This window comes from Lissotriton helveticus, chromosome 2_1 (assembly GCF_964261635.1).
Source record: "Lissotriton helveticus chromosome 2_1, aLisHel1.1, whole genome shotgun sequence".
In the NCBI taxonomy this organism is placed as follows: domain Eukaryota; kingdom Metazoa; phylum Chordata; class Amphibia; order Caudata; family Salamandridae; genus Lissotriton; species Lissotriton helveticus.
In genome coordinates, this window is record NC_136059.1 from 487053737 (window position 1) to 487067244 (window position 13508).

Genomic DNA, 13508 nt, shown 5'->3' on the forward strand with positions numbered 1-13508 from the left:
ACAGCTGGCTGGGGCAGCCGTTTTACGGAGACAAGGATGGCTCAAGGCAACCTCATTTAGACCAGAGGTGCAGTCTAAAGTCCTAGATATGCCATATGATGGCCAACATCTGTTTGGAGCTAAGATTGACGAAGCTCTACAAACCATTAAAAAAGACACGGACACGGCAAGGGCGTTGGGTACGCTCCAATACAAGAACCAGTCCTTTCAAGGGAGCAGAGGACGAGGACAACCCTCATACAGAGGTGGTTTTCAGAGCAGATCGTCATATTCTTCCAGCCAGGGTAGAACCCAATATCAGAATCGCCAGCAACAGCAGGGCCGACAATCCTCTTACGGGAGGTGCAGAGGTGCTTGACTTGGAGCTCCCTACTATGGGCGTAAATACCAGCATCTTCACAGAGGTTCTCCAGCTTGGCAACCTCTCCTGCCTCACGGATATCCTCTTCAGCACTTGGGTAAAACCAAGTTCTGGGTTTCTAGACAGTAGCCAGGTAGCTCGTCGCCACAGAGCAGTGCTGGGCAACCCCCACTTCCTGAATCAATATCCGATGCCAGAGAGTTTAGTGGTACACACATCCACCAGCAGAATAGACCCTAACGTCTTTCCTACAATCCTAGATGACCCCAAATCCAAGTGCATGGAGACATTTAGCAAGCACATGTTCTCTTCTTCCAGCCTTTCTATATGATCTGTTGATGCCAGCTGCGTCCTGGGTCACTACACCCATACTTTGTGGAATATGGTAGTTCAAATACTACTGGCAGTTCCAGAGGTCCTCCTGATGTCTTTAGTCCGAACTTTCAGGATAGCCTGAATGTGGCAAAATGTGTTATTCGGTCTGACATGGCACAACCGATTGCTTGGGTTGGGCAAGGGGCACCAGTGTGATGTTTCGGCTCCACACCTGGATGTGGTCTGCGGGCTTCTCGGGGGATGTCCAGACTTTTGTGTAGTTTGTGTGCAGGGTCGGGTATTTTTTCCAACGGTGGAGAGAAATCACTTAGGAAACCTGATTCCTCCAAATTGACCAAAGGGGCTGTGTCCTCCCATTTCTTTGTACCCTGCCTCACCTTCCAACCCCATCAGCACAGCTGACGGAAGATCAAATGTCAGGTTTGAGCAGGAAGTACAGGCCATTTTCTGTCAAAGGACCCACAGGGAGGATTTCAACCTCAGAAGTAGGAACTGAGTGCAACTCTTCCCACGGATAGGACAGATGTCTTTGTCCTATTTGGAAGCTCCCCCCTCTAAACACCTTCCTGCGGAAGGACAGATTCAGGGTGCTTACGCTGGCCGAGAACTTGTTTGTCTTGGAGACTGGATGGTAGCTTTGAACCTGCAGAATGCATATTTCGATATTCCCTTCAGGCCTACAGGCATTATCTGCCCTTTTCAGTGTGCCAGGAGCATTTATTTTGCGGTGCTCCCTCTGGGCCTTCCTTTTGCCCCTCGAATGTTCTCAACAGTGATGGCAGTGGTTGCAGCACACTTTCGGAGGTTGGGTGTGCCAGTCTTAATCTACCTTCATGACTGGCTGTTGACTGCAGTCTCGCCCCAAATAGACTACCTCCAGACGTTGGTGAACCTTCTGACATCGTTTGGGTTCACAGTCAACGTGCTGAAGTCACACGTGCTCCCGTTCATTGTTTCTAACCTTGATACAATGCAGTTTTGTACCTTCACCTGGAACAGAGAATCCAGGACCTGATCTTTCAGCCTTTGTCCAAGAGCTCAGTGAGGATGATGTTGAGGCTGCTGGAGCTATCGCATCCTGTTAGTCGATCACGCCAGAGGATGCATGCGGGCTCTGCGTTAGGATCTGAAGTGCGCGCATCACCTGCGGAATCAGATTCCATCCAAGTTTCGGAGCCTATCCAAAAGATACGCAGTGGTGGCTGCTAGACGGCAATGGAACCAGTGGAAGACTCCTTTCCTTCTGCCACCCAGACCGGAAAGGTATGATAGATGCATCACTACTGGGCTGGGTAGGCCATCTGGGAGAGGGTGGAAATCAGGACTCTGGCCTCCATCAGAAACTAGACTCTACATTAGTTTATTGGAGTTGTGGGCGATCTGCTTGATGTTGAAGGCCTTCATACCATCATCAAAGGTAGGGTTGTACATGTACTCCCAGACAACACCACCATGATGTGGTACTGCAACAAGCAGGGTGGAGTGAGGTTTTGTGTCAGGAGGCTATGCTCCTCTGGAAGTGACTGGCAGGATCTTTAAATGCCTGGGCAGACTAACACAGTCACCGACTCCTAGCGGATCACAATTGGCAGTTACAGCCAGAGGTGGCACAGGATGTTTTTCAGCAATGGGGAGAGTGCGCTGGCTTCATCTTTTGACCATGACTGAGATCTCATGTCAGCTTTTTTGCATGCTGGAGTTCCCTAGAAATCTCTTTCTTGGGGATGCATTCTGCCTAGAGAGGAGATCATTACTTCACTATGCCTTCTTGCCTCTATCCCTGCAAGCTTGAATTCTGAATAAGATGAAAGCCCAACCGGGCCCTAGTTATCCTAGTGGCTCAGTATTGGGCTAGGATGGTGTGCTACTCAGTACTTCTGAGCATGAGCGTTTGTCTTACGATAAAGCTGCTGCTTCGGGAGTATTTACTGTTGCATCTACATGGCAGGGTTCTGCTCCCTGGCCTCCACAATCTGCACCTCCATGCATGAAGATAATGCGGTAGCCAGTGGTGGCTCCTCCGCTAAGGTGGAGTAGCATTGCCCCACTGATCTCAAAGCAGTGTATAAGAAAACAGAAGTTATTATCATTTTATTTTCGGTATCTCCCAGGTTATGGCGGGGCTTGGCTCCCGTTACGTTGGAGAGGAAGAGTGGTTGTTGCACTTGTGTCTTGGCCGGGCCAAACAGTCATGCTCACTTTGCAAGTTCTCCACCCAGGCTGCATTACCGCCTGGTGTTGAACATGCCCAGGCTCCATTCCTCGCCTGAGCGCCAAACCACGATGCTCAGACCAATCCGAACACAGCATTGTGATTAGCTATGGGGAACCAATCACAATGCTGCATTGCAGTTGTAATTGGCTTAGGGGGGCCTGGGTGCTTCCTGGTTAAGGAGCAGAGGAGAGACGACGTGGGAGAGACAGCTGCTCTGGTAAGTAAATTCTAAATGTTCTTCTTTTTTTTCTCTCGACACTGGAAATGTTCTTTCTGGTCTCAATAATGTTAGCTTGTTACCTGAATGAGCTGAATGCACTCTCGGTCCAGCTGCCTTACACAACATTTTTCCCAGACAAACTAGTGTTGAAAGGTCAAACAGCATTTCTGCTGAAAATGGTAAAACATTTCCATGTCAGGCTGGCTATCACCCTTCTGCCATTCTTTGTCATCCCCTCATTCTTTGAAAGAGGAGGAGACGCTCAATCATTTAGACCCCAAGAGAGCCCTCAGCGTCTACATTGATCATGCCAGGAACCCTCAGGTGGACGATCAACTCGTTGTGGGGTTCTCAGCAGCAAAGAAAGGCAAGACCGTGCAGATAAGAATCCGCTGTAGGTAGAGGTTCCTCTTCATTAAAATATGCTACTTAAGTAAAAAGCAGCCACCTGAAATTGAGGGCTCATTTTACTCAATTCAAGGCTGCTACTTCTGTCCTGTCCTCGATACCGGTCATGCTGCTGTATGGACATCAAAGCATACGTTCACTGTGCACTATTTCCATGACAAAAGTCCTTCAGGATAGGCATTTTGCCAGTAGTCCTGCAAGACATTTTGGTCTAAGCCATTCCACCTTGGAAGGTACTGCTTTGAGATCTTTTCACAAGGTGAAGCATCCGCGGTTAGAAGTATCCATCAGACGAAGTTCAAATGGAGCATCCATCAGAAACAGGGTTACCAAAGGTAAGTAGCATGTTTGTCTTGAACCTATTCTGCAACGAGAAATTGAAGATGCTGGCCCTTGCCAGATTTTTGAGCACTCAAGCTTGAGGACTGGATAGTCTATAAACTGATCCTGAAGTTCCACTGGAGGTGCCTACTTTTTGTGGCAGGCTTGACTCGCTATTAGTTGTGGTACTACCTTTTGCCTGACATAGTACCACATAAGCCTTTACAAAGGTGATGGCGGTTGTAGCAGCCCATCTCAGGAGGTCGGGGATTTCAGTTTATCTCTACATGGACAACTGGCTTCTGAAGGCAAGTGCTCCAAAGATGGTGCAGTCACATCTGCAGTCAATAGCATTACCGTACCATGACTTGGGTTCATTTATCAGTGTACCAAATCTCAAATGGAGCCCTCTCATCGCCTGGGGTTTATATGGGCAATACTGGATAACACCTTGGGACTAGCCTTTCACCCAAGCAGAAAGTGCAAGACATTCAAAGTACTGCTTCCATGCATGACTGCTGGCATGAGGTCTCTCCAATGGTGTCTTTGCAGTCAGTGGTTCCAGCACGGGGGTGACCGTGCAGATTACATTGTGGTTTCCAGGGACACTGCAGTTAAGCTTGCCTTGTGGGGTATGAAGGTTAACTTTTCCAGAGGAATGTCCTTCCAATCTCCTCCAGCTGTGGGCTTGGTTGTGACCTGGTGCCTCCACTCTAGGACGAGGGCTCATCTGGAGGAACTGGAGCTGATAGGCCTTTAGTCTCCATAGGAGCAGAATCTTCATATCCGTGTGCTTGAATGGAGGGCAATTTGCCAAACACTCAAGATATTTCTCCATTTCCTTCACTGTTGGATCTTTCAGATCTTCACAGACAATAGGACAGTGATGTGGTATTTTAACAAGCAAGGTGGAGTAGGGTCCTAATCTTCCTACTAAGAAGTCCTGATAATCTGGTCATGGTTGCCCAACATGGGAATGAAGACTTGTTGAACACCAAAGCTGCCTACCTACCGATGTCTGTCATCTTGCTGACCACAAGTGGTGTCTCTGCCCTGAGTTTGTGAAGAGCATTTCCGATCGATGGATGGGGAGTGCCCCAAATGGATCTGTTTGGGACTCTTTCCAGTTCACATTGGCCGAAACTCTGCGCCCTCCAACATAATTCAAGGACCATTAGGGGACACGTTTCAGTTTAAGTGGAACTACACTATGCGTGTCGTTCACCTTCCTCCCCTCCCCCGAAGACAGAAACTTGGGAAGCACAGTATTGAATAGGAATGGGATCAGAAACTAAATCCTTTCCTGAAACTTACAAAGATTGAGAAATGAGATGAAAAAAAAACTGTTTACAACTATACCAGAAATGCCAAAAGCAGACAGAAGTGAAAGAATAGAGCAATCCTCCTTGTCAAAAGCTGCAGATATGTCTAACCAAATGTGCACCGAAAAATATTTGTTGTGAAAAGAGTAAGTTGCATAAACCAGAGCCATATTTGTTGAGTAGCCTGCATGAAGCTCTTATTGATCAGGAGAAATAAAATTATGAGCATGTAGAAAAGAAGGCAATTCAGAAAAAAACAATATACCATAGAATACTTAGGTAAAGGAATAGGTCGGAAATTGAAAAGATCGTTGATATCGAAGGATGGTTACTTCAGTAAAGGGGAAACAATAGCAGACCTAAAAGAGGAAGGAACTCTTCCCGAAGACAAAGATTGAAAGGCAAAGTCAGGGCAAACATACGTGGAAGAAAATTAAAAATATGATTAAAGAAGAGATCTGAAGGCGTGAATGCAGCTATGCTTTGCTTAACAGGGCATTAACATAAGCCTCAGCAACAGACTGCAAGTATGTGTAGAAATGGTAGAAAGAGGAATTGGTGCAGAATCGGGGTTTGAGGATGGAAAAGAATCACAATAAAGATTTTAGAAATGAGGCTAGATAGTATGTAGAACAAGAGGGGTCAGGAAGAGCACATGATTGAATTTGTGATTATAATTTTTTCTGCAGCATTCCTGTGCCATTCAAGATACTGGCACAGGGAGCGTGCAGTCATAGTTCATCAACAGCACATATGTGCATACTGGTGCCTTGTACTGTGGCATTTTGCTAGATCTCTAATCATATGACCAGTTCGTTTGTCAGTGGTCCTTTGCTAATTAAAGCTGATTCTTGAAAAAAAGAAAATTGGCCCTTTTGATGCAGTCCAGTGATTGCCAGTTATTGAAATGTGACTTAAACCTAAAGATTACTTTGAACATATCTGTGATTACACAGGTTTCCTCAACTCCTATAGGGGTGGCATAGACCATCTGATTCCCTAACCTGTTCATTTGATTATGGGTGTTGCACTGACTAGACACTTACACATTACTCTGTCCAAGGTGGGCAAGTTTATGACATAAGTATATGTGTTTCCTTCTTTTACTCTTGAATTTCCAACTAGCTTAGCCAGCATTATTATATTTGCAGTTTGTAGAGAATTTTAATGTATGTTAATATAGTACATGTTTTTAGCTGGTTTGTATCATGCTAATTTTTGATTCTTAAAGTGATATGAAATGTCTTTTTTTTATTAAATCTGTACTTTTATGATTTGCTTTGTCATATCGAATAAAGTTAGTTTGATGATGACTTAAACCTAAACTTCATGTCTTTCATATAAGTGATGCCAGGCAAGTGTATGAAATATATGCTTTGTATTTTAAACAAAAGCATATTTTGCTTGGTTTTCATTTAAATTAAACAAAGAGCAGATGAAATACATGGTGAAAATTAATATTGTGTGCACACTTTTTATCAATTTTGAACAGCTTCCCAGCTTTCTACAGTGCATGAGGAGGTGGTATACTCTGATACAGTTTTAAAGGTTCTTGTATCAACACTACTCAACACTACTCACTGGCCATGAAGTGATGTGGTCTAGTTGCATATCTATTATCATGGAGAATCACATTCTAATCCAGCATTTCCCAATTTCTTGGAAAGTCACTTAATCTTTGCCTCGTAATGTAAATATGTATAAAAGCAACTGCGTAGTGTGCTGTTTAGAACTGTTTCAAGTCCTTTTACTCACAGTCCAGTCACATTGTTGTTTTTGTGACCCATTCTTAATCATATTCCACATATCCGATGGCTCAACCCAAGTTAAAGGTACTCCTGTTGTTATAAAAAATGCCCTCATTACAGTGCTGTGTGTTGGTCTTTAAGAATAGGTCTGACTGAAACAAATATCCACCATAAATGAGCATATGCTTTATTGATGATCACAGGTAACCTAAATATGTGTTGATGAAGGGATTTCACTGTGATTGAGATGTTCTTCTCTATTTATGTACCTACAGTATTGTAGACTCTTAAAACCTTGTACGGCATTCTGGTGCAGCAACTTTAATGTATATGCGTATGTTGGTGTTGCTACTACATACTAATACATAAGCAGCATGTCCACCCCAGAAACATAGGAATACTGTCTTCACTCTGAAAATGGCAAACAATGAAAACCCTCTGGGCATTTACAGTACAAATTAGCAAATATTTAACTATAAAAATAACTTGAATGTGAGTAAACTGAACAGCACATGTCGCAGTGCATTGGGGATAGGCTGTTGCAACCTGTGAGAGTGAAAACCTGCTTTGAGAACTCAAAAGACCCTTGAAGAAGAGTTTGACTCCATTGTAACCACAGCCCTTCTCTTGCATGGCTTTTAGATAGAAAAGTTCCGTCAACTGATCTGAATCTCAGGCTGCCTGCACATTTTTAAGTGACTGTGCTCAGACTGGTTTGAAGTGTACTACTGCCTTGGCTTTGTGAGTATATTTTGAAGGGATGCTTGGTGTCCACCAGTGACCGTGATGTGACTAGAAAAACAGATCAGGCAGTGATCGGTGGAGTTGGAAGTTGCACATTTAGGGTAGAATTTCTTTACTGTGTTCTGTCAGTAAGCTGAAATAAGTTTGCAAAACGTGTAAGGCCTTTTAAAGCTTTTCTTAAAACCTTTTCCAATTTGCTTTATCTTGGCGCTGCAGAGTAAAGGAATTTGGAATTAGTCCTTCGGACATTCCCTTCTCCCAGGGTAGTGGCAGTCGCTCTGATCTGTCTCCTTCTTATGAATATGACGACTTTTCTCCTACGCTTACCAGGTCTACTTAATTCTGTATATTCTCTATTGTTATTTATTTATTTTTAACTTTCCGGAACAATAAAAAAAAGCCTTTTTTTCTAGATATGTTGCAGAACATGTTTCTATAATTTGCGGAATGCTCTTATTAGCTGTGCTTCTTGATAATTGTTTTTTTTTTCTTTCAGTTTGTCAGACAAATTGCACGAGATGTATATTTTTGTTTCATTTGTGCTTTTTTTGTGGTTATTGCTATTTTACTTTTATATCTGGTAATTGGTGATGTCATTCATAATTTATGGCTTTAGTAGCTTTAGAATACCCCACCATAGTTCAGTGTCATTGAAGGAATAATAACACAATAAAAATAAGTGAAAGATGCCTCTAAATGTATTCTCAGGCTTTAAGAAGTTTTTTTTACACGGTCACAGTAGTCTTTTTATTTGTCTATCCCTTTTAGCCATTAATACATTGAATATAGCATTACATCATAAATAACGAGAGACCGTTGCCACCTCTGATCACTGGGTACCATAAAAGTGCAGCATGTCCATGATTTCAAAATCCCATACTTTATATTTGACTGTTATATGTTGTACACATTTAGACTTATTTGTGTCTTATTAGTGAACTTTTTTTATTTTAAAGTAGGAAATAGATGTTAGGGGCTGCTTTACTCTGGATTCCCCAACTTTAAAGAAATTCAGAAAAAATGGAAGATCCGTAAAAATAACTAAACCAAAAGTACCTCTTTGGTCCAAACAGACCAAGTTTGTTGAACACCATCTGTGAAACTGACCCTGTCATCTTCAAGTGTTGAGGGCCTCGATATTGGATTCTCTGGTCACGGAAGGACTGACATGAAGGCCCTAAGTCTTGTATTTTGCAGTAACCATTCGATAAAAGTTGCTATGCAAAGCTGCGAAGGCCACCTATATAGAATGTATGCAGAGTTACATAAAGTATTATCCTACATTCTCTTTCATACCGCAATTGCAGTGATTCTGAAGATAGCTTTTTCTACAAAGAGAATAAGCCACTTACCTTTAGTAACTGTCTCTCTGGTAGATACTCTGTGTAACTGCAGAGTACTATGTTTTGAATACCACCGGGTACCACACTGGATCCGGAAACATTTCCTGCAGTAGTTCCCGATAGTGACGACAAGGAGTCATAGCTAGATGCCACCCTGTGTGATGATGTTAGTCCCTCAAAACAACTTTTGCTTTCTCAGACCCAGAGAAGCTAACAAAACGAGTGGTGCACACGGCGTGCTACTTAATTGAGCTATCAGAAATCCACTCTACAGACTAGGAATGAGGGCGGGAGTGGAGGAGTCTTCTGTGAGACTAGCCATCCGAAATAGCGATAGCATTGGTAAGTAACTTTTGATGAATACTTCTGGCTGCAGAGTCCTGACCTTTTGAATCCGTACCAAAGCAGTACCCTCTCACTGGAGGTGATTCTAAGAAGTGGACTTTATATCAGGAAGACTTGCAGGAGAGTCCATGCAAAAGCGCCCTCCATACAACCCTAAGAGGTGATGCAGCAGAAAAGGGTAAAGATATGAGCGGACGTCTATGTCGCAGCTTGGCAGGTGTCTCGTACAGGAATGCCTGTAGTTGGGGCTAAAGTATGGAGTAAGCTCTCCGGTGGATCCTTCTTGGCCAAAGCATATCAGAGTTTGTTACACATAACAGTCCTCAAAGATGAGATCTTTGTTTGGACAGTTTTCCCTTTTATCGCACTGGCAAATCCAACAAAAAGTTGGCTGCTCATCCAGTACTCCTTGGTCTTTTCAGCGTGGAAACTAAAGAGCTGCATAGAATCCAGGCACAGAAGTCTCTCCTTCTCCTTAGTGGAATGTAACTGAGAGAAAAAAGCGGGAATGTGATGGACAGCCTCAAATGAAAAGACGCCACTTATGGAAGAAAGGAGGTCTTTGCCATCTGTAGCAATTTCTAAGGACCAAAGGTGGTATTTGGTGGATGTACAGATAGTGCCTGCAGTTTACTGACCCGATGCACAGAAACGATCAAAGTTTGGAAATCTGTCTGGGGAATCAGCCTCTGGATACAACTTTGCAAGGGTGATGTACACATCAAAAAAGTAAGACCAAGTGCCACTGTGATATAGTCATGCATCCCAACCAGTGACTTAAATAGGGCTGATCAGGCAAATTTGGAAAGGCCAAGAGGGGAAACATGTAATTCTTTATAGTGCCCACAGCAAAATCATGCTGGCCAGGGACAAACCAAATAGAAGACAATCAGACACCTTAGCCTGAATATTCAACGTGTAGTTCTTGGCAGCAATCCTACAGGGTTAGCTCAACGGATAGAACAGATGGAGTTTGCATGCAGGTACTAAGGAGCCACAATTGCATCCACCCCCTCCAATTGCAGATCAAAACCAGTCAGCTGATTCTGCTCAATCTCCAGGAGTTTAGGTTTAGATTGTGGAGCTTCTGGTGCAGAAATCTGACCTGTTGCTGGAACAGCCGATCATCCCAAAGATAAATTATAAGTGCATGACAAAGCCTTAGGTTTAGCGGATCTGAATACCACACTCTAGAGCCTAACCAGGGGATATTAGGATGATCTGTGCTTGGTCCCTCCTGACCATAAGAACTCTGGATCAGAGGTAGAGGAGGGAAAGCATGGAAGAGTCCCAATAAAGGTGGACATCATCTCCCAGATGGCCTTAAGAGAGTAACTCTAGGGCACAAAAAGCTTAATTTTGCGCATTTTCATTGGTAGTGAAAAGATCTCCCCGAGGCATGCCTAATTGTGCAAAGTCATCTAGAACTACCTCTGGATGCAGACGCTATTACTGGCCAGCAAGATAATGCCCGCTGAGTTTTGAGCTCACCAGGTGATTGGCCTTTGGGAATATCCTGTGATGGTCCAGTTACCACCACAGTCTGATCCTCCAGCCACAGCGCACACAACACCACACTGCCCTGCTTGTTGCAGTACCACATAACTGTTGTGTTGTTAACAGACCTACCCTTTATGGACGTCAGAAAGGCTTTGAGCACCATTTAAATGCCTCACAGCTTCAGTAGATAAATGGGTGTTGCTGCTCCACCTGAGGCTAGTGTCCTGAACCAATTTCATCCCGCTGTGGTCCCAACCCAGGGATGACGCCTGCATTATGAGGGCTGAATGGGGCACTGTGAGGTCTAGATGGGGCAGGGAGAACCCTGCTCCAGTTCGGTTTGGCATCCACCATCTACCACAGAAGCTCCAGGGAGCTTTGTCTGCAAAGCAGATAATGTTCATGAGAAATCCTTATTGCTGACGTTACTGACTGAAAAGGTACCACTGCAGGGTCCACATATGCGATCAGATCTGAGGCTCCAGCAGGATGTATGAGACCAGAAGACCAAGAAAATTCACAATTGTCTGGGCTGGCACACATGCACAAGGCTGAAACGTCAGGATCTTATCCTGAATATCTCAGACTCATTGTGAGTGCAGAAAACCTCTCAAAACTACTTTGTGAAGGCAATCATCTGTACCAGCTGGAGATTAGACTTCAGCATATCGATGGGGAAAACCAAAGTGGAAATATAGGGATGTCTTTTGCAGGGGGACTGCAACTGACTGAGGGGGAACCCACCTTCAGCAGCTAGTCTTAGGAATAGGGGGAGATGGGCAGCGACTTCTACTGTGCACAGCAGGCAAGTCAAGGTAAGGACTAAGGGAAGAATGATGAAATGAGTGTTCCACCCCCACGAGAAACAGGAGGAAGCGTCAGTGGGACTACAGGACTGGAACATGAAAAGTATTTAGCATTCTGCACCAAGGATACCATCCAGTCTCTGTGGTATAGGTCTTAGAAGACCTAGCACAAAGTCCTGATGAAGGTGTTCAGAAATGTAAGCTTTAAGATTAGCCTCAGCCCCTCTTCCTTCTTGGGCGCTAAGAAGTATTGAGAGTAGCACCCTGTACCTTTCTACTCGTTGGGTACCTTGTCTATCACTCGCTTGCCAAGCTTTATATGAACTTTTCTGGTGAGGATAAAGGCATGCTCTGCCAAAGTTTGTCAGTAGTGTTACTTAGGAATCTCTTTTTTCTACTATTATAACACAATCCTCCCTTTTGAAGTTGCTACTTCACCTGAGATGTGATTACTTCTTGTTTAATCACTGCGGGCAGCATCAGACCCTCATTCATTTATCCTTTTACAGTCTTGCCTTTGATTGTCTTTTCATGGGACCTTTGATTTTACATCCAGACCATTTTGTAGCCCTTGCCTCCCTTCTTTATCGACATTTTTCTGGTTCCTGTAATCTCCAGAAATGGAAATAGCATCTCAAACATCTGATCAGTGAGCATGATTGACTCTTTTCATGTAGTCTTTTTCTGCTATCTTTTAATTACTTTGAAGTGATGTGAATCCTTCTGTTTGACATTCACGTGCCAGTAGGGTACATATTACTAGAACTTTAATTTCCTGAAAAAGTTGATTTAACATTTTTGTTCTTTAATACACAATTCATTCTTTAACCCCTTAACCAAATATGCGTTTAAGCACCATCTTTGTCTTGAATTAAATTTGAGCTCTAATTAACAGTTTGAATCATCCATATAGAACATTGGTGGCATCAAATATGAGCAATTTAGTTATACTCGCAAAAATAAAATCACCCCATTGTTGAGGAATCTTAAGATGTGCTTTTTCATTACATATTTCTTTAAAAAATGACTCTACAATAGACCTTCACTTATACATCCAAATATAAAATGGTACTACATACAGGTTAGGAATTTTTACAGTAACATATTTTCTATTGGTTAAATGTTTGCAGAGTAATCAGAAATGTTGACATCACCATTAAAACATTGCATGATTTTTGCCATTTTGTTTTTGTAAATTTAATTATTTATTTTGCTTTTACTTTTCTTTTAAAGTTACATTATTTTTGGGGGAGTATAATTGTGCTTTTCATCATTCCAGAGTGAAAGAACTAACTGTAGATCCGAGTGCTGCTGGCGATATCCGTCCTGTATTACATCATGGACCAAATCAGATTGATGACTTAGAGATGCAGTGGGGAGTAGGAAGCTCTCCTCAGAGGGATGATTTGAAACTGCTTTGTGAACAAAATGTGAGTGAACTACATTTTTTACAAAACATCCTCCATTTTAATTTTAAACAGTCACTGCACCTTGGTCCTTTCGCCTCATTCATTTTACTTGTAACTTTTAACCTTTCTCTTTAGGAAAAACTATTTATACATACAACAGAATTGTTTATTCAGGGTTTTAAACTTGCATTTTATGTTATGTTTGTCATGCAAGATACTTGCCCGGGATGTTCAAGGGGAAATTTCCAAAATTGTTTTCTGTTGGGGGAGGAGGGGGAGGATTGGGGGTGGAGGAATGGTTTCTGGTGCAAGTACCATCCATGGAGAAATGAGCTTATTCTTTAAGAATTTGTCGCTTGTAAGATGGAGGTCCCTCTTAAAGGTATTTGCAATGTTAGGGGACCTCTTGCAAAGGTGATAAATGTAATGC

General features: G+C 43.0%; 1 protein-coding gene across 3 annotated transcripts in view; it reads left to right on the top strand.

Annotated features, from left to right (window-relative positions):
* Positions 1-13508, top strand: part of KIF2A (kinesin family member 2A) — a 513057-nt gene that overhangs the window by 351814 nt on the left and 147735 nt on the right. For 2 of the 3 annotated variants that reach the window (XM_078675133.1, XM_078675134.1), the window contains exon 17: positions 12949-13099. In XM_078675133.1, coding sequence (XP_078531259.1) covers positions 12949-13099 — 151 coding nt within the window. Of the gene's footprint in view, positions 1-7891; positions 8006-12948; positions 13100-13508 lie in introns of all 3 variants that reach the window. The other variant, XM_078675135.1, reaches the window with a different exon arrangement.